General features: G+C 36.4%; 2 protein-coding genes across 2 annotated transcripts; one reads left to right on the forward strand and one right to left on the reverse strand.

Annotated features, from left to right (window-relative positions):
- Positions 1-733: 733 nt before the first annotated feature.
- LOC127631198 (regulator of G-protein signaling 7-binding protein A-like) lies at positions 734-10,468 on the forward strand. The gene is made up of 6 exons (XM_052109236.1): positions 734-1,319; positions 2,801-2,967; positions 5,035-5,165; positions 6,255-6,396; positions 6,508-6,578; positions 9,671-10,468. The coding sequence occupies exons 1-6, from the start codon at positions 1,176-1,178 to the stop codon at positions 9,760-9,762; spliced, it is 747 nt and encodes a 248-aa protein (XP_051965196.1). The 5' UTR covers positions 734-1,175; the 3' UTR covers positions 9,763-10,468.
- An 800-nt stretch (positions 10,469-11,268) lies between these two features.
- LOC127630549 (uncharacterized) lies at positions 11,269-21,701 on the reverse strand. The gene is made up of 5 exons (XM_052108189.1): positions 21,600-21,701; positions 13,515-13,588; positions 13,246-13,364; positions 12,532-12,620; positions 11,269-11,689 (listed from the first exon to the last, which is right to left on the reverse strand). The coding sequence occupies exons 1-5, from the start codon at positions 21,699-21,701 to the stop codon at positions 11,468-11,470; spliced, it is 606 nt and encodes a 201-aa protein (XP_051964149.1). The 3' UTR covers positions 11,269-11,467.
- Between the last annotated feature and the right edge of the window lie 4,188 nt (positions 21,702-25,889).

Consider the following 25,889-nt stretch of genomic DNA (forward strand, 5'->3'; position numbering starts at 1 on the left):
TATTGCGCGCGACACTTATTGTGTGTGGAAAGGAAGTGAATCATTTCAAGAATAAGGGGCCGTTCACAACGAACAGTTTTTGCGTCCACCTGTGCTGTTTTTCAATTATTTTTCTGTCAACATGCGCCAGACGGACGTTTTTGACCGTTGCGCTACTTCTAGCTGTTTTTTATTGTCTCGCGCGGGTGCGACGCGTTTTTTAGAGGCCGTGGAAACTTAAAGAACGTATACTTTTATTAGTAAGAATAAGTTTAGGTTGTAGGCCCCTATAGCGCCCTTCCAAATCTCATTATCGCTTTACGAGAACATTACATCATGTACACATTACATTCAATTAGCTACTTGAGGCTAAAACGCGATCTCGGGACACCTGCTGTTCTGTGTGGCGCCTTTTTTCCTTTATTTTTTTCTTCGCACGTTTGTAACACGTTTGGCATGAACGGGCGGCTCTTTAGTTTACTTCCAATCTATTATGGATTTTTTTGTATTGATTTTAAAGTTAACTGTTCTATTAGTTATAGGCCTATGTATGCACACTTTTACATACATGCCACACACCTATTTTTCTGTATCTTCTGGCACTTTAATTGCTTCATTGTCACATATGATAAAGCCATAAACACACTGGAGTTGGCAAATCTGTTGCATTAGTATTCTCATCCTATGAGAGTGCAGTGTGCTCAACCACGTCATGCCTCAAGCAACTGCACCTATCAAGGTTAGAATAGCGCTCTTAGTTATCCTTCTGCAACATAGCCTACTCTCAACAAATGGCAAACAGAGTTTAGAACTGCAACTCGCAATACATTTTATTTCGAGTAGTCGTCATTGACGTGCGGAATTGCGTTGTGTCCACACGTAGCTATTAAGATCCATCCGCTGAAGACTGCACGGGGCATATCTGACAAACATGTTTGCATGCGGGTCTTTGTTATCGCTACGTTTCTCTCTGCTGAAGAAGACGAATCCCTGCAAGAACACTTCAGAAGAAGATTCGGCTCCCTGCTGAAGTGAATAAAGGTGACTCGTCTTGTGCGTCGTGGCAATGCGGAGATAATTCAGGAGCGAGATATGGGTAGACCAATCAATTGAGTTATAAATAAAAAACGCAAGTGGGAGTAAATTGATTAATCAGCATTTTATATCAGGACAGTTTCTTCACTTGATGTGTATGCATGAGTTCTGCACCGAATGGGCGCAAAAACCGCCACAGAACTGCCGGGACCATTTTCCAGATCTGCAATAAGCCCCCGGCGCCCAGAGAGTCGGAGCGCAGGGAGAGCAGCGAAGCGCTCCGCGGCGTAGCGGACTGCAGAATGGTGGGTAGCCTGCGTCACGATCGTGCATCATTATTCTTGTCTGAATCTGTGTAATTCTTCGATCATTATTCACACGCACATCCTATAGAATGCGGCACTATACGGACGCTAAATAAAAACATTTTGGCTTGGAGAACGGAGGTGTGTGAATTGTCCCACGGTACAACGGTATTTCCAGCTATGTTGAGCTTCCCATTTTGGGGTGATTTTCCAGAGGCGACAACAGTGCTGCATTTTACTGGATATGCCATCGATAGAGAAACACTGTAGGCTTGTCTGTTGTGTTTGAGGAATCTTTGCCCCGTTATCAGAACGCTTCCTTTCAAGCAAATATCGATAAAATGGCATGCGTATCCAACAAATAGCCTGTTTCCCCCTTTCTTTACTTTAAATGTGCTTCGTTTTGTGATAACTGCTCTTAGTGAAGTCAAAATATATAATTTACCATCACTAAATCAACCTGAAAACATTAGGTCACAGCAACAAAGTGAATTGTAAGGGTAAAAGGGTCCATTAGGTAAAATCTGCTCCTTAAGTTCACACAAAAATGAAAATTCTCTCATCATTTACACAATCTCATGCCATCCCAGGTGTATGACTTTCTTTTCTTTTTTTTTTCAAGAACACAAAGATTTTTTTGAAGAGTATTTCAGCTCCGTAGGTCCAAAGCAAGTGAATGGTGACTTGAATTTTGAAGCTACAAAAAGCACATAAAGGCAGCATAAAAAAGTAATCCATACGACTCCAGCATTTAAATCCATGTCTCAGGAGCTATATGATTGGTGTAGGTGGAACACATAAAGTTTAATTATTTTTTTTATTATTATAAATCTCCACTTTCACCACTTTCACTTTCTTCTTTTTTGTTTGTGTTTTTGACAATTCACATTCTTCTTGCATATCGCCACCTACTGGGCAAGGAGGAGAGTTTAAAGTTAAAAAGGGCTTAAATATTGATCTGTTTCTTACCCACACATATGGTGTGGCTTGAGAAGACATAGATTAAACCAATGGAGTCATGTGGATTACTTTTATGCTGCTGTTCTATGCTTTTTGGAGCATTAGATGGACCAACAAAGTTGAGATATTCTTCTAAAAATCTTTGTGTTCTGCAGAAGAAAAAAGTCATACCCATCTGGCATGGCATAAGGGTGAGTAAATAATGAGAGAATTTTCAGTTTTGGGTTTTGCAGTTGCCAGTTTTTACAGTGTAGCTTCAATGTTATTGATCTGCTGATATTTCTTGAAGGCCCAAGTCAAGACATGTTCAAAAGATTCTTGACAAGTTGCTGACATGTATTTTCATTGGCATCTTGTCATGCTTTATTTATCTGTTTAATTTATTTTCAAAGTTAAAATTAGCTAAGGTTTTTGTCTTAGCCTGCATGTTTATGAATATAAAATAGAAGAGACATGTTGTGGGACACAAGTCTGTGTATTTTCTCATTTTGTTTGCTTTTGTTTTTCCTCTCTTCCGTCAGGTTGTCCAGGAGTTCAATACCCTTGTGGCCCTCTATAGGGAGTTGGTAATCTCTATTGGAGAGATTTCCACTGATTGTCCCTCTCTTCGTGCTGAAATGCACAAGACGCGCACGAAAGGGTGTGAGATGGCACGGACTGCACATCAAAACCTTTCCGCAATATCAGGGTAAAAACACACGCATGCACGCACACACACACATTTACATGATAATGGCTTATGCTGTATTTTTCTTTATATGTTACATAATACCACATATCCATAATTAATTAAAAATTAATCTTTCATCATATTCTAGCCCCACAATATCTAAATCCATAAATAGTGTGTTTGAAATCCAATAACACAAGCAATGTTGTACATTGAAGTCTTGGTATTTTGGAGGTCCCAGTATTGGAGTAATTTCAGGATAAGCCTGTCATGGAATACACAAGGTCAGTTGAAGATCATTTGTAGCGCTAAATTCTTTACAGTTAGAATTTTTTTTTTTGTCAGCAGATTGCCCATATAATCTGTGTCCACATTTTTTCATTTGATTTTCAAACCATTACATAACATGAGCATGTAACATATTATAAATCATATCATATTACATGTATTAGTTTTGATGCTGTACAGTTTTTTGTAATATATTTAATCAATATCACACAAGCAGGAGTGCTTTATGCTGAATATCAGCATGGTTGTGATTCAGTCATTGGTAATCAGAGCAGGTAATCATTGATTATGACAAGTAATGTTGATATTCAGTACAACAGCACAATAATGAGTGTGATATTGCTTTTATACAACAGTTCTGTAAACAAGGAATTACTATTGAGTAACATAAATTTTAGTTACTGTATTGGCAGTTATTTTGTTTATTGTCTCTCCACTAGCCAAATCTGGATCAACCCCCAAGAAATGCACAGCTGAAATGTCCCAATGCTGTTATACAAAATAACAGCACTCTTGTCCAATTAGATTAGAGGGCTTTAACTCAAACTGTTGTATAATATAAGGCATATTCTAATTTAGCAAAACCTCAGCTTCACAGCACCTAATGAATGACTACAGCTCTTAATAGTTAATTAATATCAGATGGACTTATTCATATTCTCTTTAATGACTGGCTGAACATGAGGTAATCACTAGGTTCTGAAGGGCAAAATAAATGCTCAATGCCTGTAACATGATGTCATATTCTGGCAATCTGAGATCATTTTGTCCAAGAACACAATAAAGTGAACTTAGACTTCTACCGGCCTTGATTAGCTAACACACCCGTCATTAGTGACATCCTTTTTTCTGTCAGTAAAAGCCTCTAAAATGTTGTTTGCTGATGCTGCTCTTTACAGTGGGCTCTTTACCGTCAATTAAAGCAAGACAATCTGAATGAACTTACAGATATGGCTCACATCAAATTGATGAATGAATTGAATAATGTGCCAGAGGTAATGACAGTGTCATTCAAGTAGTCATTGTATGATTATGTGAAGATGGGAACTATTTAAATGATAGAAAATCATGGTGCACATCAGCATCAAACACAAACTCTTACTGTATTGCCACAATCCACAAACTCTCTGCTGTTTTCAAAGGGATTCTCAAAGAGATGATTATTATTTTCTATCTTTTTGGATGGATTGTGATACCTGGCACTATGCTGACTGTCTTGGTCAGTCAGAAGTTTTGGTTTGTTTTTTTGCCCATGTGGTTGTCACAGTTTTCATGCAGCCATGATTAGTGAAATTTCTCTCTAAACACCAAAATGTAATAATGCTTTTACAGAAGAACAGAGGGTCACCAACTTCTTTTTATTCACTACATTGCGATGCATTTTACTATCATAACTGGATTGCACTTGAAACTTTGCATCACTTTTGTCATATATGGTGCGACATAAAATATGATTAGACTGAAAAATTATGGTTTCAGAGTTTCTCATTATTTAAACAACCTGCTTCTTCACTAATTTAACAGTAGGAAATTAAATGAATGCAGTGCACTCATAAATAAATAATAGATAAATAAATATTAATATAAGGAGCTAAGTATCAATGCAATATTATTAGAAACTGTGTTATTATAGTTAACAAAGAATTTAGTTGAAAACTTAATTAAACCAAATGAATGCCCTAAGAAATGTAACAGCATTAAACATATTATATTATATCAGTTAACTCTGACAAGCATAAAACAGCACAGCAAAGAGTAAGCTTGAGAGACACTTTACAATCTTCCCAATTTTTACAGCCCCGAGGATGGAGAAATACATCCAGAGATCTGCCGTCTCTTTATCCAGCTGCAGTGCTGTTTGGACATGTACCTGACAGAGCTGCTTAAGTCAGTGTGCCTGCTGGGATCCCTGCAGCTCCACAGAAAAGGTAATGATGTGATGGCGCTCCTTAGCCAGAAACATCCACAGCAGGGACACAAAGTCCAGCTTGAACTTTAGAGCCTTCTAGTGACAAAGCTTACGGGAACTGAAGCTACTAGCAAAATAGCGTTCTCACAAACAAAAGCTAAAGATGGCGTTAAACTTGAATGATCCACTTCAACTACCAAACTCTAAGCTTTCTGCTTGCATTAATGTGTTGCCCTGTGAACAGTGTTGGGGAGTAACAAAATACTGTAATGGGATTATGTATTTAAAATACAAAATATAAGTAACTGTATTCCACTACAGTTTCAATTTAAATAATTGGTAATTAGAATACAGTTACATTAAATAGTATTTTGATCACTGAAGAGATTTCTTTGTATTTTATTGTCATTTGTTTAATTTAATATTTAGTCCATTCAGATGGAAAACATTTATACATATAAATGATGCGATCCAAAGTGCATTTGAACAGCGATGAAACACATTCTTATAATGTGTTACATTCATACGAGCAGACAGAGAGTACGTTTGAAGTTAGTTTGGAGCAGAAGAAATAGAAATAAACCTTGTGTAAATTGTCAGCTTTACGCTAAGCTAAAATGCGATTTCTAGCCATTTTACATACATGTTAGCAGGCACGATCATATTTTTATCAAGAAAATTCACGTTAGATCATAATTTCTTTTATTCTAGTAAGACCTTTGATATTAGGGCAAAATGATATGCTTGATAATCATTTTTGTATTGTTTTCCTGTAAAAATATCTAAAAATCCTATAAATTAGATTTATTTTGTATTAGAAACAACACTGCATAAGATATTTTTAACAAGCGTATTTTGTCTTACTGTAGTGGCAGAGTTTTTTGCACACAGAGACTGATTCATTGAAATCTGTATGGTATTAGAGACATTCCATAAAAATATAGCTTACAGCACCTTTAAGATTAGCAGAAATAGTAAATATTAATGTTCTGGGAGCAAGTTGACAGGTACCCTGGGTTCAAACTTTGAGACAACACATTTTAGTGAGCATTTTATTGTCTTTTTCTCTAGAGTCTGTCAGTCTACAGTTTTGGCCATTGTTTTCCAGAAAAACATTATTTAGGTACAACTAAGGTGGACAGTAAAGAGGACAGCTCTGACATCCCTATCATTGAAGACACTTCCTCCACTCCACAGGACTGTTCGCAGACATTCTACCTGGTGGCCTCAGACATGGAGGACATTGAGAGGTAAATAATCTGTGCTGTTGAAGCTAACTGTCATTTGTATCTTTTCTTTTCTTTTCTTTTTTCTTGTCAAATTAACAGTTTGAATCTGAAATGGTTGCTCAATGTTTCCAGGGACATGACCGATATGAAAAATCTGCTTAGCAAACTCAGGGAGACGATGCCTTTACCACTGAAGAACCAAGGTAATATTAGCTTGGCATCTTCAGTTTCTGCTCTCTAAATATTTTGGATATATTAGAGTTGAGTTCATTTGATCCTCAAATGAATGTCCCAGAACAGCATCTTCAAGCGTTTTCTTGCAAGTTCTTAGAAGCTTCCCTTACCTACAGAGAAACATCTTCAGGATTGCCTCAGTTTAATGAATTAGTTGCAAGAGTAATCTTTATCCATCAAGAAATAACCAGAATTTAAAATGAAAACATTATTAAACAGATATGGAGTTTTCTTGATCACTTAAGGTATTAGAGGGATGAGACACTTGGTGTCAATAATTATGATTTGGAGGAATATGTTGTCATATGGCTCTTACTGTATACTGTATGTTATTCTTTGCTGCTATTTGCTGCTTGGTTGCGCTTCTTAAAGGGAGAGCGAACCCCAAAATGTAATATTCATCATTCAGACTGATTACACTGTGAATTCAGCGAAAGGAGCTCTGCTGTTTAAATTTTTAAATGCAAAATTCAAAACTACTGCCGCGGCCGAAACTAGAAGTTTTGTTGAGGTGAAATGCCCACAGGGTGGCCCCAAAAAAAGTTGTTGAGTTGTAAATGAGGTAATGCAGTCAACAGGAATGCATATTTTATTAACCCCTCTGCCTAACTCAAACCCCAACCCTAAACCTAACCATCAGTGGTGTAAACATGTATTTTTAGTATTTTAAGTCAGGCTAAAAAATGTTTATGTGAATGTGATTCCTTCCTGGTATAAAATATAGTTTTTAGGGGTGTCAATTTAACGTGTTAATTAAGTGTGATTAATTGTATAAAAATAACATAAATGTACGCAATTAATCATGATTTTAGATTTTCCTACCATACGAGCAACTCAAGCTTGAAGTACATCGGTTTTTATGAGCCACCTCAATAGGTGGCAGTGCACCATAACAAAACTCACAACCAACAGCCACAGATTGAGAACCACTCACTTTGGAGGAAGTACTACAGGTGCACGAAGCACAATAGAATGACATGATCTTCAAAGTTTCCACTACTTTTAACTTAACACAGCATCCTAAAAATGCTGCATTTATGTCCATAGCGCAAATGGGACGTGAGAGCGCATACTGTGAGTACCGGACACACTGACGAACTCAGTGCAAAACAGATTGCTGTCAACTGTAGGCTTGTTAACGAAATGAGAATAAAACAAACAATATATTGAGTTCTTAAGCCACTTTTTGTATGATCTAATCAATGCTTTATTCATCTGTGCAATTTATTTATTATAATTATTTAACCTTAGATATTACCATGTATAATTTAGTCACTATGCACAGGACCCCAACCCATGTCACTCCAGAACCCATCGGTGCTTCTTAATCGAAAGGCTGCAGCCTAGTTAGGCTGGATATCTAGGCTGCCGTGACATCAAACACCATCAAAGGCCATGGAAGGCAGCCACGTTTGCCATTATTTGGAGGATGCATAAAGTGCATCCTTCGTGGCCTTCAATCACCCATAATCCCTTGCACATGTCCCAATTTATAAAAAAATATTCGGAAAACGAGTCCTTCTACGTGCAATTGCACGAAAGTACACTGTACTGGTTTCTTCCTCTATATCTACAAGCATCAGCACAATTTTCACATCTGACATCTTCAATGCCACTTGTTTTCTCTTCAAAGTTTTCACGGCATGACTGCAGAGGCGGAAACCTTTATGACGTAGCCATGTGCACTTACTAGTCTCATTCTAGCACTGAATTCTGAGGATGAGCCTAACCTACAGCCTCAGAAGGACTGGTCTTGGAAGGACACATCCTAGGCTGCAGCCTTCCGATTGAGAAGCACCCAGTGTCTCTGAGATTGGGTTTGTGGCACTCTATAAAAAGCACCAATGGAAAAGGTGAATAAGTTTGAATTTATGTAAAGATGACTGATGGGCATGCCACTTGTCTGTAATGCAGGACCTGGGGTATGCCACTTGTCATTAATTTGGCAAAATGGGGTTGAATTTATGAACAGTCAGGTGTACATGAAAAGTCTGAAGCAGCATGTTGATTTTCCATCTGATCCTGTTGCATTATCATTGTTGTTTGATCTTATGTATTATCTTTTTCTTCCCTGGAACTCAAATGGAAATGCCTAGCAGAAAGTCCAACATACTAGTTGTGAGTAGCTGTCAAGCCCCAAAAAGTGCAAAATTGTTCCATAAAAGTAGTAACTTTATACAACTTTCGGGATATAGTCTATAAGTCTCATAAAGCCACAATAGCATTGTTTTAGGACAGACTGAAATTTAAAGGTGCGCTCAATAACTTTTTGATTGGATCTCTTTGTGGATGCAGCATCATTCAAAATCAATAGTTTTCAGTTATAGATGCCTTTGTAGAAATTCACTACTCAAAATCAGCATTGATTAATTTAATCCAAGAGTGAAAGTGTCCAATAACAAGATGGGTATTGAGATCAAGTGAGCAGTGTTCAGCTGGTCACGTGATTCTAAAATGACAGCCCCCATGAGGGCGCCCCACCCCGTGTAGAACAAAACAGCTTTTATAAGGTTACTGATATGACTAGAGTCCTTATCTCATACAAGTGCTCATGATTTTATACATATGTTTCAAAATTACAGTTAATTTCTTTAGGAGTAAAACTTTTTTTTTAATGGGGAAAAATTACAGAGTGCACCTTTAAGTAATTATTCACTGAAAATCTTGCCTAGATAATCACCAAAAAAAGAAAGAAAAGTTGAATGAATTAGAAGAATTGCTTAGTATTTGATATGTCCACCCTTTGTTTTAATGAAAGGATTACTTGAAGTTGGCAGGGATTTGATATGGGAGATATGCAAAACCTGATCCATGTTATCCAGCATGATTTAGGAATGTTCCAAAAAGCATATAAGCTTTAATTGAAGCAAGAACATTTGACCTTTTTACAAGGGTTTATTTTTCCAGCTTAAAATTATAAACCCCACTGTGTCGAAAAGATGTAAACATTGAATGATTATTTGATGTTAGCTTACATTTGGTGAGCTTGTATCCTAAGATACTTACAGAGCATAAAGTGAGCTTAAATGCCTACCTGTGTCTGTTTTTTGAATCTATACAGATGACAGCAGTTTGTTGAATCTGACGCCATACCCCTTGGGCAGGCAGAGAAAGAGGCGTTTCTTTGGCCTCTGTTGTCTGGTGTCCAACTAAAAGCTCTCTCCCAGAAACCAGTTACAAATGACTGCATTTCCTCACAATGTGTGACATTCACCAATCAACATTACTACTGCCATTTCCCAAATCAGTGCTTTCTTTTGGTGAGTTCTGTCCAAATTCCTACTCCTATGTGAATAAATAGTAACATCTGTGTGACATCAGTAGTCAAAAAATATATTATTCAATACAACAGATTTTCATTTTTAAGTGACTGTATGTTCGTCCACATTATGTTTAGTAAAGAGAATGGTTTATAAAGTATCAATAACTACTGTTTGTCCTGTTCCATTGCTTTTGCGGAGTGTGACACAATCCAGTTTCTATCGCATTATCACAAAATTCATGTACTGTGCTTTTTTTGTCAAGACGGCCGTTGTAATGATGCAAATTAGGTTTCAAAGGTTGCAATACAATACAGAGGTTACAATGGATACTTTATGACATATGTAAGTTTTGATGCTAAACATTTATGCTTAATTTGCATTAGCTCATTATCAACACAAAGCAATTCAGCACAACATGAGGGAACGTGGTATCTGTTGATTTCTTTTTCTGATTTTTATTTTATTTTTGGCTGTTACCACGCTTTACTACAGTATTATTTAGTCTTCCATATACCAAAAATCCTGTAACTTTTCTCTGTTTGATTCAGCCTTTAGGAGAATAAAATACCTGAAGAAGCCTTTGTAAATAAAGAATATATATATATGAATAGAACATTTTAGAGATGTACATATACAATGTAAACCTAGCATTTCATTATTTTTGAAAACTATTTTTTTTTAATGAGACTGTCATTGAAGGGTGGCATGTCTATCCATCTGGTGTGACATATACGTTCAGATTGAAAGGACTCAGCATGGGTCTTGCTTATTAATAAAAGTTATAAATGTGTCATGGCATAGCGCAGATACTGTAGTGTTTATAAAAAGGTGCAGTTTCATTTTACATTTGTAATAAGCCTTATATTAATGATTGAACAGAACTGTCAGTTTGTCTTTTTGTTTTATTAAAAATGATTTTAACATAAAAAAATCTAATGATGTGCTGGATTTGCTTAAAAATATAGTGCACCATTTTTGTATCCCACTTTTAAGCAAATTCCACTAGCAATTTTAAGCAATGTTACCCAAAAAACCTAGCTGGCTATGGCCAAATTAATGAGCTTCCATTCAAAAATGTTTACTTAAAATACTGTGCCACGCCAGCTACTAAATTTAAGTTTGTTTTTTTAATCCCCATGAGACTCTGTTTACTCAACTATGCATTTTAAGGTCATTTGGCTCAATTGTAAGTGCTATTAGCAGCTTCAAATTCTAGGTTCTGTTCATTTACTTTCAATTATCTTTAAAATAAAATGACTTGAAGAAATAACAGACAACTGGGGAATGTCAGGGAAGGTTTTTATTGTTTACAAATTTACAATCTAACATAGATATTCATATCTCCTAGAACCAAAATACGTTCTCAAATCCAAATAGTAACAAAATCATGACGATGAACAAAAAATAGAAACAAGTGGGCTATGCAATGCACACTGCAGAAATATATGCATGTAGGAGAAAATTCTCAGAACGAATACTGTAACAAAACACCAGAAACACTTTGTATTTATAAATGAAACTATTCAATCAAAAGATATTTTCAACTTGGCCAGACATTGCCAACATCAAGATGCAACACCATTTACTGTATGACCTCAAAAAAAGAAAGAAAATGTATCAGCTTCTTTGGGTAGCTGATGTGAAGGGCATAAAGTAGCCCAAAAAGTCAGTGCACTGACCCAAGTTTTGACAAATGTCCCCAACTCATTTTCAAGGACAATTGATAAATCCAGTGTTTTGAAAGGCATCTTTCGATCTTCCTGCTCTGAAGCATTGATGGCATCTGCTCCATTCTGTGCTTGGTCAAGCTCCTCTTCCTAAATGCATAGAAATAATATTTGTCAAAATGTACATTAAGTTTCCATTGTATTTATTTGCACAATTAAATATCCTCAAAATCAATAATTACAGAGTAAATAGAAAAGTGATGCTTAAAGAGATAGCTGAACACAAACTAAGATTTTTAGAAGAATATCTCAACTCTGTTGGTTCATTTAGTGCAAGTGAATGGTGGTCAGAAAGCACATTAAGGTGGCATAAAGTAATCCAGTTACTTTATGCCACTCCAGTGGTATGACTCCAGTGGTTGAATCCATGTCTTCAGGAGTGAAATGATAAGTGTGGTTGAGAAACAGATCAATATTTATAAATTTTTTACTATCAATCTCCACTTTCACTTTCATATTTGTCTTCTCTTTTTTGGGGGGATTCACATTCTTTGTGCATTTCACCACCTACTGGGCAGGGAGGAAATTTCATATTAAAAATGACTTAAATATTGATCTGTTTCTCACCCACAACTATACATTTGCTTCTGAAGACATGGATTAAACCACTGGAATCTTATTTATATCTTTAATGCTGCCTTTATGTGCTTTTTGTACTGTCTTTTTTAAGTACTGGTCACCATTCACTTGCATTGTGAGGACCTAGAGAGCTGAAATATTCTTCTAAAAATCTTAGTTTGTGTTCAGCATAAGAAAGAAACTCATACACATCTGGGATGGCATGAGGGTGAGTAAATGATGAGGGAATTTTCATTTGAAGCACACAGCTATTCAACCACTGTACCGAATGCATACATTTATATGAATGTCAGCGGATATGTTAAAATGGTGCTATATAAATATGAATAATGTCATCCAAATTTGTTTCCTACCTCTTTTTTTTTGCCTTGAAAACCTCTGATGACTCTTCTTTCAATTACTGTTGTAGAACTGCCAGGACTATAATTAAATTGACCCAATCCTGTTAGACAAAAATAATAATAATAATAAAAAAATAGTATAATTGTAACTGACAAGATATGCAATATGCATGGCTAGTTTACATTTAAGATTCTTGACAAGACCATTTTCAGCTGCTGTGAACCCTGCTACATATTAAATTAGTATTATACCTGTACTTATAATGTAACTATTTTTTACAAACCAACTTGCACATGTTGATATCAGGTTATCTCCTTGAGGCAAACCAAAAATGATAATTCTCTTGCAGTCTTATGCCATATCAAACTCATTTGACAAACAAAGATTTTTGATGGATAAATGAGGTGTGTTTGTCCATACAATGGAAGTCAGTGAGGTTAAAAAAATCGCAAGATCCATAAAGGCAGCATCAATGTAATCCATATGACTTGAGTGGAAATGTTGGTTTGTGTCCCACAGAAGACGGAAATAAAGTTTGAGAAGACATAAGAGGTGAGAAGGCCAAATGACAAGAGAAATAGCATTTTTGGGTGAACTAATAAAATAATTTGATTCAGCTGAAATGTAAACATAAACCAACACTGAGATAATGTAAGCTGGTTTCCTTTTAAGACAAAGAGGTTCAATGAGACATTTGCATTGAAACATGTAGAAAAGCGATTTACTTGTTGGAGTTTCCTGTTGCCTGCCGAGTTTCTGCCGCGTGAGTGACGCCTGAGCAGCGGTTGAAGATGAAGAGTATCTGCCTGGTGAAAAAATGCACGGGTCCTTTGGGTATGTTCGACTGTGAAGATTTACACATCTAATTAGCCTCATGCAGACAAAACGTTTAATATACTGTAGATTTGCAAACGTAACTTAAGTTAACAACTTCTTTATGTGAATAGAAACTTGAATATACAGAAAATTTTACACTATGTTTAATGTAATTTACCTTTGAACCTTTTGGCAAAAACTTTGTGTTGTCCACCACGAGCTCTCCTCATCCAAAATGGTAGCCAGCCCCTCCTTTAAACTCAATCACATTCTGCATTACGTGGTTTCCCATGGAATCTTAAAAAATTAGGCTGGGTTTACTAGACTTCAGATTATTATCACTTAACTCAAAATAATTAGCAACGTTTCTTTATTATTATGAGAACAGCATAATCTCAATATCTTGTGTCACACATATAGCATATAATTAAGGAAAGTTGAAAGCATTACATTTTCAGTAAAATCTGTTTAGTAATATTTGCTAAAGCAAGGAATCATTTTTTTTCAGTGCAGGAATAGTTAAGATATTACTTTAGTTTCAGAGAAACTCACACTTGGATGTCTTCTGTTCCTTTCACCAGCTACGTTTACATGCAGCCTAATAACCAATTAATAGTTCAAATAATTGCTCAATCATAATTAAAAGTATTTATATAAACACTTAATCTGAAACAAACAAACAATGCAATTGAGCTCTAGATGTGGTGAAAATTTAGAAAAAATGTGTTAAATAGAAGAATAATAGCCATCTGATTCCGACTACTTATGAAATCAAAAATACGCTGTGTGCATAAACAAGGATGGATTCTGCTTCTTATCCATCAGTTTCTTAGGGCAACCACCTGTCTTTTGCTCTGTACTCCAATCCAGAGAAATTAAGTTAGTTAGACGACAAGAATAATGTCTGTTAAATTAGAGGACAAAATGAATCTGCAATTCGATTAAATGGATTGGATTGACGAAAATCTGTGCATGTCATAGTCAGTAATTCCCATACCAGAATTACTCATAGGATGTCAGTATCATTTATTATTAAGACACTTATCACATAAGGAAATGTTCCCAGTTCAATACAAGTTAAGCTCAACTTACAGCATTTATGAAATAATGTTGATTACCACAAACATTTATTTAGACTCAAAATAAAAGAAGCAAAAATCTGGGTGACAGTGAGGTACTTACAATGGAAGTGAATGGGTCAAACTCGTAAACATTAAAATATTAAACGTTTCAAAAGTATAGCCACAAGATGTGTAGAAACATTATGTATGTTTGCCAGCAGCATACTGTATCACCCTGCAGCTCTCACCTGTAAGCAGGGTTGAGCCTGGCTAGTACCTGGATGGGAGACCTCCTGGGGGAAACTATGGTTGCTGCTGGAAGAGGTGTTAGTGTGGTCTGAGTGAGTCCTATAGTGATTGGGATGCTATACTGTACAAATGCACTGTCTTTCAGATGAGACATTTAACCGAAGTCCTGACTCTCTGTGGTCATTAAACATCCCAAGGCACTTCTCGTAAAGGGCCAGATTTTCCCACTGGCCTCTTCCCAACATGGCTTCCTCATAATCACCTATATTCTTTCACCTACTTTTAGTTAGATCCAATTTTACAACTTTGTTACCATGACGATGTAATGCCATAAACCCTAAAACAACTGTAAAAATAATTTTAAAAAACTTCCTCAAATAATACAGTGCTTTTATAAAATTATGAGCTTCACATTTCTGCCTTTAAACCCTCCAAAATGTATCCTCATTCACTTCCACTGTAAGTGCCTCACTGTAACCTAAATCTTTGCTTTTTGGAAGAAAAGGAGGGGAATGGTTTTCAATAATATGCCACAAATGCTGTCGATTGAGCTTAAGTTGTATTTAACACAGAATATTCCCTTGGTTAGTTCATCCAAAAGTGAAAATTCAGACATGATGTTTTATTTTGTGTTTAGATATAAAGCACCTGATATCCATTATCAACAGTACTGTCAGAACAACACTCTAGGACGTGATTAATACTGTGTCCTCCTTCAACAGGGCAAAAACAGCATTTCCCATATAAAATATCACATTTGGTCAGTTCTGGGTAATTGAAAAGGTCGGCACATTAATAGGAAGGTTATGATATTCGCACCTGGCAGCTACCCTTTATTATCTCACCACAGTGAAAAGACAGTAATGGAGGATGTAATAAAGCATTTACTGGGACAGACATGTCATAATTATTTGGCTCCGATGCTGAAGCTGGACAAGCTGTTGGCAGAATCTGGGCTGTTTGTAAGGAGTTTGGCAGGAAGTGTGGAGCTGGCTGAATATGACTGCTTTCTGTGCCCAGTAGAAGGCCAGACCAGGTATACAGGAATACACAGCAATGTGTCTGTTTACTTTTTTTTTTGGCATATTTCTAGTTTAACCACAAAGACAAAGAAAGGAAGGAGACCGTTTTCTTGATTTTTGTCTGAATTAAGAAAAGTAATTATTAGGCTATCACCATAAGAATCATGGTAAGATGCCCAGTTTTTTAAAACCAAAATTAAAGCCTTTATTGTTTTAAGTCATACTCGTGTTTAGATTGAATTCTTAGCAAACTGAAGAAAAGTATGTTTACATTAATAATGTTTGGGTGTTTTTACAGCTTGATCGCAAATGACGCACAAAAACAATATTCTGTTCTTGTGATATTTACTTTGATTTTTCTGTATTTTCTGGGTGTGTGTGAGAAGTATGTGCTTCATTAACACTTTTGTCTGGCATAACAAAGTATCAAACCTTTTATCAAACCTTTTGATAAAACTTTGCTTTTGAACTGTTGACCCATAGCTGTGTTGTAAATTGTATAAAAATGTATAATTTTTTTATGATTGTATGAATACAAGTAAAGTGGGTCACTTTGGCTTAATCATCTATAAATACTGTATATTTTTCTATTATCAAATAATAATATTGTAGCATATGATAATATACATAAAAATAGAGGATTAATATACTAAAGATAGTATACTTAAAGTTAATCCTAAACTAGTATGATATGACATTGATGTAGCCATTTGGATCATATTTTAAAAACAACAGCAATAACAAATGATCAGAAAGTTGCCCAATTTACCTGTATTCACCCTATAAAATTGATAATTTTAACACAATAAATACTAGTATTTCACTACTAGTACAATAAATTACTCAGTTTTTAAAAATATAACTTTATGATTTGATTTTCATATTTTATGATTAAAGGTAAAAGTGCTCTTGATTAAGTGCTCTTAGTTGCACAAGCACCCAGTTTTATGTGAGACTCAGTGCTTGACTGCCAAGGTTCAATACTGACAACAATGTTCTTGTTATGTACATACATGTTGTTGCATTGTAATTATATTTAAAGTACTTGCATTTAATTACATTTGTAGCTACACTGTTAACTTTACCCCTAACCCAACCCTTACCACAAAACTTAACTCTAACCCCTAACCCTACCCTTACTCCTGAACCTACCCGTACCTCAACCTCAGTAGCAGCAAATGTGGGAATTTTGCAGAACAGCATGTTCTGACACAGTAAGTCTTGTATGTATTTAATGTTAGTACATAGTAGTTAAGGCCACCTAATATAAAGTGTGACCCATTTTTCTGACTATGGTCAACATTAGTAGCACATATCTCCAGAGAAGCCCTGCAAAGATGAGAAAAACGCCTCCGCTCTGAAGTCTTTTAAATGATACATAATAGAAAATAAACTACGTGGGTCTTTGCAAGTGAGCATCCATGACACTCTGACACGCTGGTGTCAGGAGCACAACCTCTCCCTCAACGTCAGTAAAACCAAGAAGCTTGTGATGGACTTCAGGAAGAAAGACAGAGAACACAGCCCCATCACCATTAATGGAGCACCGGTGGAAAGAGTCATCAGCTTCAAGTTCCTCTGTGTCCACATCACTGAGGAACTCACATGGTCTGTCCACACTGAGGCCGTTGTGAAGAAGGCTCACCAGCGCCTCTTCTTCCTGAGATGGCTGAGAAAGTTTGGAATGAATCACCACATCTTCACACGGTTCTACACCAGTACTGTAGAGAGCATCCTGACTGGCTGCATCACCGCCTGGTACGGCAATAGTACCGCCCACAACCGCAAAGCCCTGCAAAGGGTGGTGCGAACTGCCAGAAACATCATCGGAGGTGAGCTTCCCTCCCTCCAGGACATATATAACAGGCGGTGTGTGAAAAAAGCTCGGAGGATCATCAGAGACTCCAGCCACCCGAGTCATGGTCTGCTCTCACTGCTACCATCAGGCAGGTGGTATCGCAGCATCAGGACCCGCACCAGCCGACTACATGACGGCTTCTTCCCACAAGCAATCAGACTTTTGGACACTTGATCTCTCACAGTCAGTAATCAGCTCTGCACTTTATTAAACTATTATCTCACACTGGACTGTCAAATATATTCTCCTCAATACAACTACTGTATATATATTTTTTATATACTCTTTATTTTTTATTGTATTTGTATTCTATATTGTGTGTATTGTTTACTGTGCATTGTATATAATTATTGTGTTGTGTAAGTATGTGTACATTTGATATGTAAATTGTTGTTGTGTAAATATGTTGTTTATTGTAATTGGTATATGTCTCGTCACTGTCATGACTGCTATGTTGCTCGGAACTGCACACAAGACTTTCACCTACTGTTGCACTTGTGTACATGGTAGTGTGACAATAAAGTGATTTGATTTGATTTGATACACTTTGCATTTAGAAAGAAATGTACATATCAGAAACTTCTTTCTGCTTTTAAAAGTATAGTCCATCCAAAAATGCTACTTCTCTCATTATTTATTCACCCTCATGCAATCCTGAAATACTAAAGACGTAATGCAGCATAAAAGCCAGTCTAAATTAAGCCTGCTCTAACCCACCTCAGAGCAGCCTTAAACATTGTTTTTGTAATAATAGAGCTTTTATTTCATAATTTAGTTTCATATTTAAGGTATCATTTCATATTTTTATTAATTTCATATTTCTATATTCAAAATGTTATATTTAAAACATTAATCTCATTATCATGAATGCAGTTGTAATTTCTGTGTAAATGCATTAATGCCTGCTCTGAACAGCATTAAACAGTCTGTGTAAATGCATCTAAATGCCGGTTTAAATGCAGCTTCTGTGCCACCGTGGCAGGGTAAAGATGGCTATTGTATGGAGAAAGTGTGCAGTGAAAGTGAATGGTGATGAGGATAACACTCAGAATACATTCTCCTTTTGCCCTCAACAGAGGAAAAAATAAAATTAATTTGGGTTTGGAACAACATGAGGGTGAGTAAATTATGACAGAATTTGCATTTTTGGGTGAACTTTTCCTTTAAGGTCTACATGTGTTAAGTCAATAGCCATTAAAACATTTACACAGTGCTGGGTAATGTGCATGCTAACTAACACTTCAAATTATGTTCTTGTTTCAATGGAGAAACTTTACAGATTATTGACACTTTACAGACACATTTGTCCTTTGCCAGGTTCTCCCATGGCTGGCATTTTACTGACATTGGGGTTGGCTTCATTATGGGCACTAGTAAAGAACAAATCATATAATTACATTCTCATGCATCAAAAGATGTAATACATTTATTGTAAAAGGAAATAGGTTAATTGTATTCAATATATTTGATGTAAAAACAACTTTTATGGGCTGTCCCCTATAGCATTACCATTGCATAATGTGTCAAAATCCCTTCCCTTTGATAAACTTACAAGATCACAACATACTTTGCAAAAGACCCGGTCCCTCTCTTTCTATTCTGGGCAAGACAGAGAAATAGCCTCTCCGATCTTATAGTTAAGCTTCCCTGGCATTCCAGTGACATCTGGAGGAAGCTGAGGTGGATCACATACTGTTCCTGCAAACAGGAAAACCAAGGACATAATATTCGTTAGGCTTGTTTCCAACTAGTGGTTTCTCACTTTTCCTTGAAATGCACAGATAATTACACAGATAGAAATATTATTTTAAATAAATATTCCAGGTTCAATTCAAGTTACGTTCAATCGACAGCATTTGTGACAATGTTGTTTTCCACAAAAAAATAACAAAAAGCATACTCTGTCTTGCACTGATTTTGCATCCAGCTTAGATTGTCTTGGCTATAGGATCATTTGGCTATAGGATCTCCAATCAAGTGGCAATCGTCAATACAGGTGTACTCAATCTTGCTTCCCATCTTTGGGGTACTGGAATTGTGATGAAAGAATAAAATTATAACTTATACACATATACACGTAAAAAATACACATTTGAGAGGTGGATATTGCATATTAGAGCTATAGTTACCAGAACAAACCATTGGCCAGTGATGGGGTATTTTACAACTTTCCTTGGGCGTCATTGAATCATCAAAGCAGTGAGGCTCTATTGTGCTGGAAATCATCAGGTCGATACCAATTAGTGACGTTCTCACTAAAGTGTAGACTTTGAATTGTTAAAAGTGTTGTCTTATCCATATCTATGCTTACTGATTTCTTTATGTACATTTTAAATATAAATTGTTTACTTTCATTTTATATTGTTTTTGTCTTCACAAGTAGAGTCTAAGGGGATGTCTAAATTCTTTAAGGTCTTTAAGGTCAGTTAGCAACTAAGCAGTCATTTTCCATTTTATTTGCTTGTTATAATAAAAAACTTTTTAAATCTGTTTCTAATCATATTGTGCACTGCTAAAAATGCAACTATGATTATTCAATGAACTCTGTGTTAACTGGTTTAAAAAAAAAAAAAAGCGTTAACTGGTTTAATATCAGACAAACAACAATTATTTTATTTCCTGACATAGTAAGAGCAAGAGAATGAGATATAGTTAGAAATAAACTGGATCTAACACCACATAGTGGCAGTGTTGTTGCACAGATACACCGATCAGCCACAACATTAAAACCACCTGCTTAATATCGTGTAGGTCCCCCTTGTCCCATCAAAACAGCTCTGACCTGTCGAGGCATGGACTCCATAAGATCTCTGAAGGTGTCCTGTGGTGTCTGGCACCAAGACGTTAGCAGCAGCTCTTTAAGTCCTCTAAGTTGCGAGGTGGGTCCTCCATGGATCGGACTTGTTGCTCCAGCACATCCCATAGACGCTCAATCGGATTGAGATCTGGGGAATTTGGAGGCCAAGTCAAAACCTTGATCTCTTTGTCATGTTCCTCAAACCATTCCTGAAATTATTTTGCAGTATGGCAGGGCGCGTTATTCTGCTGAAAGAGGCCATTGCCATCAGGGAATACCATTGCCATGAAGGGGTGTATGTGGTCTGCAACAATCTTTAGGTAGATGGTGTCAAAGTAACATCCACATGAATGCCAGGATCCAAGGTTTCCCAGCAGAACATTTCCCAGAGTGTCACACTGCATCCACTTGCTTGCTTTCTTCCCACAGTGCATCCTGCTGCCATGTCTTCCCCAGATAATCAACACACACGCACCCAGCCATCCACATGATCTAAAAGAAAATGTGATTCATCAGACCACCTTCTTCCATTGTGCCATGGCCCATTTCTGACACTCACGTTCCCATTGTAGGCGCTTTTGGCGGTGAACAGGAGTCAGCATGGGCACTCAGACTGGTCTGCAGCTCTGCAGCCCCATACACAGTAAGCTGTGATGCAGTGTGTGTTCTGACACCTTTCTATCATGGCCAGCATTAGGGTTTTCAGCGATTTGTGCTAAAGTAGCTCCTCTGTGGGATTGGACCAGACGGGCAAGGCTTTGCTCCCCACGCACATCAATGAGCCTTGGGCACCCATGACCCTATTGCCAGTTCACCGGTTGTCCTTCCTTGGACCACTTTTGGTAGGTATTAACCACTGCCTACTGGGAGCACCCCACAACACCTGCCATTTCTGAGATGCTCTGACCCAGTCGTCTTGCCATCACAATTTGGAACCTTGTCAAAGTCACTCGGATCCTTATGCTTGCCCAATTTTCCTGCTTCCAACACATGAAATTCAAGAACTGACTGTTCACTTGCTGCCTAATATATCCCACCCCTTGAGAGGTGACATTGTAACAGGATAATAAATGTTATTCACTTCAACTTTCAGTGGTTTTAATGTTGTGGCTGATCAGTGTATGGATCTGGATCTATAGCATCAATTTATTTAAGCAGGAGGGGTTTTAGCAGCAACAGAGCTTGTTCTGTTTAACATATTGGGACCCTCCTCACGTTAGGTAATCCAGTTCCATCTCATCCTCACAGGCTGTCATCTCAACAGTTTTTCCAGCACAGTTCCTGCCTCTTGAAGGGACTGGTAGACTGCAGGAGTGGCTTTGGCTTTTCCGACCCTCCCTGCAAGTGCTCCATGCTGACCAATAGGCCCAGTCTCCATGGATCACTCCTAACATATAAAGATACTAACTGAATACTACCTAAAATGTAGTATGGCAGGCTGCTGAAATGTACTCAGAAAGAGCCTTACACATGATGAATACTGTGAACACATCCATTAATATATTCAATGTAACAGAGTGCATGCACATTTTAAGTGTATGATGATTCACACATACTGTGTGTTTCATGCTTTTACAATGACAAGTTAACAAAGGAAAAGAGAATATGCTGCTGTAGATGCAGTATGAAGTTTATTTTACACCATGTATTAAATCATAGATCATTACATTAATAAAGCACAGTGCTATGCCCCAAAACTCTCTTGTCCCACCTGTTTTAGAGCAGCCATTACAGGCTGACCAGTTTCTGAAAGTTTTTTTGGCTGTGCCAAATTCTTTACATAGCTTTAAAAAAAAAATGGGTCAAATTTCAGACTGCAGAAATTATATATTTTTTTTATATAATTTTTTTGCATCACTACAAAATTGTCAATTAATAATGTATCATACATTTAGAGTAATAACTTACTAATACTGATGATATTGCTCAAAACTGATTTTGTTTAAAAATTGGGGATAAGGCCACAGACGTTTTTATTACTTACTGTACAAGAGTTGCTAAAGACAACAGATGAGGAAGAAAGATGACAGCTCCATGCAGGAACACACATTGAGAATATAGTTAAATGATGAAAAGATTTCCTCCACAATATTCCTTTGACTGTCAGATGTAAAATAAAATAAATACATTTAATTAGTAGTGCACTTAGCTATAAAATTATTCTAAAGTTTACCATTTGCATGAACACAAATGCATTAATATGGCCCATGTTGCATTTTTTATCCTGCATAATACACATATTAAGAATGTCTGTTCAGATACCTCTTAAAAACTTCAAGAGTGCGTTCATTGTAATGCTCTAAAGAAGCAAATTTCCTTTTCAACTATGTCTTCCCCATGTGTGCAGCCTGCTATGGGAACACACCTAGTCTGTTTATTATCTCCATAAAACAAGCAATTTGTGGGAAATGCTAATTTCTCTGCCAAAAATGTCTGACAACACAATCCTCATTTCATTGGATTGTGCAGGGGGCCCTGGAGGTATAAAGAGCACATCAATCTCTCTAATGACTCAATAGAGTTTCTGGAACATTGGTTATGCTCAGAATTAACAGTCAGTTATGAATGTCTGTTTGTGTAAATAAAAGACATTAAATCATGTTCATTCAGGTAACTAACTGTCTTGCATCTAGTGAGGGTATAAGACATTTCTTGAGTAGGTATTCATACTAAACACTTGATGGAGACAAATTACTATTTTCCCAGCAATCATACACACTTTTTAAATGCAAACTGGAATCTTTACAGGAGAAGTAACTTTTTTGTTAATATTCTTTGTCCTGATAATATTCTTCTCACCACAATTGTACAGAGTAGTTATCTGAGTTACCGTAGACTTTGTCAGTTCGAACCAGTTTGGCCATTTTCTGTTGACCTCTCTCATCAACAAGGCATTTCTGTCCACAGAACTGCAGCTCACCATTCGGCACCATTCTGAGTAAATTCTAGTTGTTGTGCATGAAAATCCCAGGAGATCAGCAGTTACAGAAACACTCAAACCAACCCGTCTGGAACCAACAATCATTCATGCGATTGTCGAATCAGCCAATTGTGTGGCAGAAGTGCAGTGCATAAAATCATGCAGATATGGGTCAGGAACTTCAGTTAATGTTCACATCAACCATCAGAACTGGGAAAAAATATGATCTCAGTGATTTGGACCATAACATGATTTTTGGTGCCAGATGGGCTCGTTTGAGTATTTTTGTAACAACTGATCTCCTGGGAGTTTCACGCACAACAGTCACAAGAATTTACTCCAAATGGTGCCAAAAACAAAAACTATCCTGTGAGCGGCAGTTCTATGGACGGAAACGCCTTATTGATGAGAGAGGTCAACAGAGAATGGCCAGACTGATTTGAACTGACTATGTCTATGGTGACTAAGATAACCGCTCTACAATTGTGGTAAAAAGAATATCATCTCAGAATGATGCGGGTTAGTGCAGTTTTGGCGGCATGAAGTGGACCTGCACAATATTAGGCAGTTGGTTTAACTGTTGTGGCTGATCGGTGTATATTGACACTTTTGTATACTGGTTTTGTCCCCCCATTCATCTAAAGTCAAAGCACCCACTTTCCTACCACATAAATGCATTTGAGAATAATACTGCCCTATATTGTCTGTGGGTCAGAGGTTAATCTGCATGATTTTCTACTCTCTTGACTTCAGGATCCATAGTTCCTCTAAGGATCCAATTTGCATAATTAAAAGGTAATTGAGTTTCTCGTTGGCAAGCTGTTATTAGCAAGATGTTAACCGAGCAGGTAATGTATCATAAATTAATGTGTCATTTCCTGTTCACACACACAGAAATATATCCACTTACTATTATGGTAATATCTGAGAGTTTATAGGATTCATATTTAAAAGCACTGAAAAGGAAATTTTTAGTGTACTTTGTACCTGTGCGAGAGTGTATATGCATTGATTCATAATTTTTGTCCCTTTCAGACTCTGACTTAATGTTTCTTCATTAACATTGGACACTTTTATGGATAATTAAAGTAGTTTGATACATGGCAATCTAGTTAAGCGAATGGTAACTCAGGAGAAAAGGAGCTGAAGAAATTAATATCTCAAATCTAAAAAGAGTTATTGCTATACTCAGGGCACAACATTCTTGAATCCACGGATTAGATGCATTTCAATCATGAGATTTTAGTGCTTTTAAAGTAACATGGACAAACATTGTGTATGTTGGAGGATGACACATGAAACAACCTGTGTTATATTATATTATATTATATTATATTATATTATATTATATTATATTATATTATATTATATTATATTATATTATATTGCATTATATTATATTATATTATATTATATTATATTATATTATATTATATTATATTATATTATATTATTACAATTCTGCCGTAAATTCACTCACTAAAATTTCCTTCAATCCTTCCTTCCTTCCATAAAACACCAAAGTAGAAGTTTAGTTAAATGTCTAAGCTGCTCTCTAAGCTTTGTGTGAGGAAAAGAGTGAAATGTAATTTATTTCTTCTTATAAGGCTTGAAAGTGGTGGTCAACATTCACTTTTATTGCATGGAAAAGAGCAGCCTGGACATTCTGCTATAAATAACTCTAATTGTGTTCCAAAGAAGAAAGAAAGACATATGGGTTTGAAAAGACATGAGGTTGAGTATATATATATATAAATTTTTCAGATTTTGTTTTGTTTGTTTGTTTTTTTTGTGAACAATTTCATTACGTGTTTTGTAATGGGACTGGAAATTCATGGCACTCTGTGAGAGCTGAGAAATAAACTGCACTCAGTAAATCTCACAGTTAAGCCTTGTAGCTTATGATTAGGAGAAACAATGAATTGATATAAAAGGAACAAATCAAATAAACACATTCGTTAAGCGGCTTTGAATTGTATTTATTTAATTTATTTTAAATATTTAAATCATTAACTACATGGTCAATACTCTATTACTCCAACTCTCATTTATACTGTTGCCTTTGGGTTTTAGGCTCAATATAAATTTTTGTTAATGGATGGTGTCAAACTGGGACGTGCCAACTAATATTGTTCAGCTCTCTGTCTGAAAGCATGTTGGCATTAGGCAAACTCTTATCTTGCTTCAGTGCTGCTTTCAAAATGATACCATGCTGCTTGTAATTAATTGTTTGGCAAATTTCTGAATAGCGCTTCTTAATAACGCTGCTGGCAACTGTCAAGTACAGCTCAGAACATATTCTGCTGGCAGGAGAAAGAGCCAGTCAGATAATGTCCACTCTTAATCAGGCAGAAATGGAAACTGACAAAAGATTATATCATGAACGCCACCCACAACAAATTCTAATTTAAGCCCAAGAGAAATGTTCCTCTCACTCCAAAACATCCAAAATTGTAAAGCAGGGAGTTTTTCTCATCAAGTAGTTGACTTACTTTTGTAAGTTGAACATCCATCTCAATCCATAAACCATATCTGTACTAATTCTAATATTGTTCTATATTATTTTAAAGGAATATTCCAGGTTCAATAAAAGTCAAGCTCAATCGACAGCATTTGTGGCATAATACAAATTACCACAAAAATTTA

The sequence above is a fragment of the Xyrauchen texanus genome, chromosome 37 (genome assembly GCF_025860055.1).
Source record: "Xyrauchen texanus isolate HMW12.3.18 chromosome 37, RBS_HiC_50CHRs, whole genome shotgun sequence".
In the NCBI taxonomy this organism is placed as follows: Eukaryota; Metazoa; Chordata; class Actinopteri; order Cypriniformes; family Catostomidae; genus Xyrauchen; species Xyrauchen texanus.

Bases quoted from the DNA above. Each gene is read 5' to 3' on its own strand.
- LOC127630549 (XM_052108189.1), bottom strand. From the start codon at position 21,701: ATGGAGACTGGGCCTATTGGTCAGCATGGAGCACTTGCAGGGAGGGTC. The intron at 13,589-21,599 runs GTGCTGGAAAAA...TTGAGTTTAAAG, and splicing joins CCCTTCAAGAGGCAGGAACT to GAGGGGCTGGCTACCATTTT. The intron at 11,690-12,531 runs GTAGGAAACAAA...CTATGCATTTAG, and splicing joins TTCAAGGCAAAAAAAAAGAG to GAAGAGGAGCTTGACCAAGC.
- LOC127631198 (XM_052109236.1), top strand. From the start codon at position 1,176: ATGAGTTCTGCACCGAATGGGCGCAAAAACCGCCACAGAACTGCCGGG. The intron at 2,968-5,034 runs GTAAAAACACAC...CAATTTTTACAG, and splicing joins AACCTTTCCGCAATATCAGG to CCCCGAGGATGGAGAAATAC. The intron at 6,579-9,670 runs GTAATATTAGCT...GAATCTATACAG, and splicing joins TTTACCACTGAAGAACCAAG to ATGACAGCAGTTTGTTGAAT.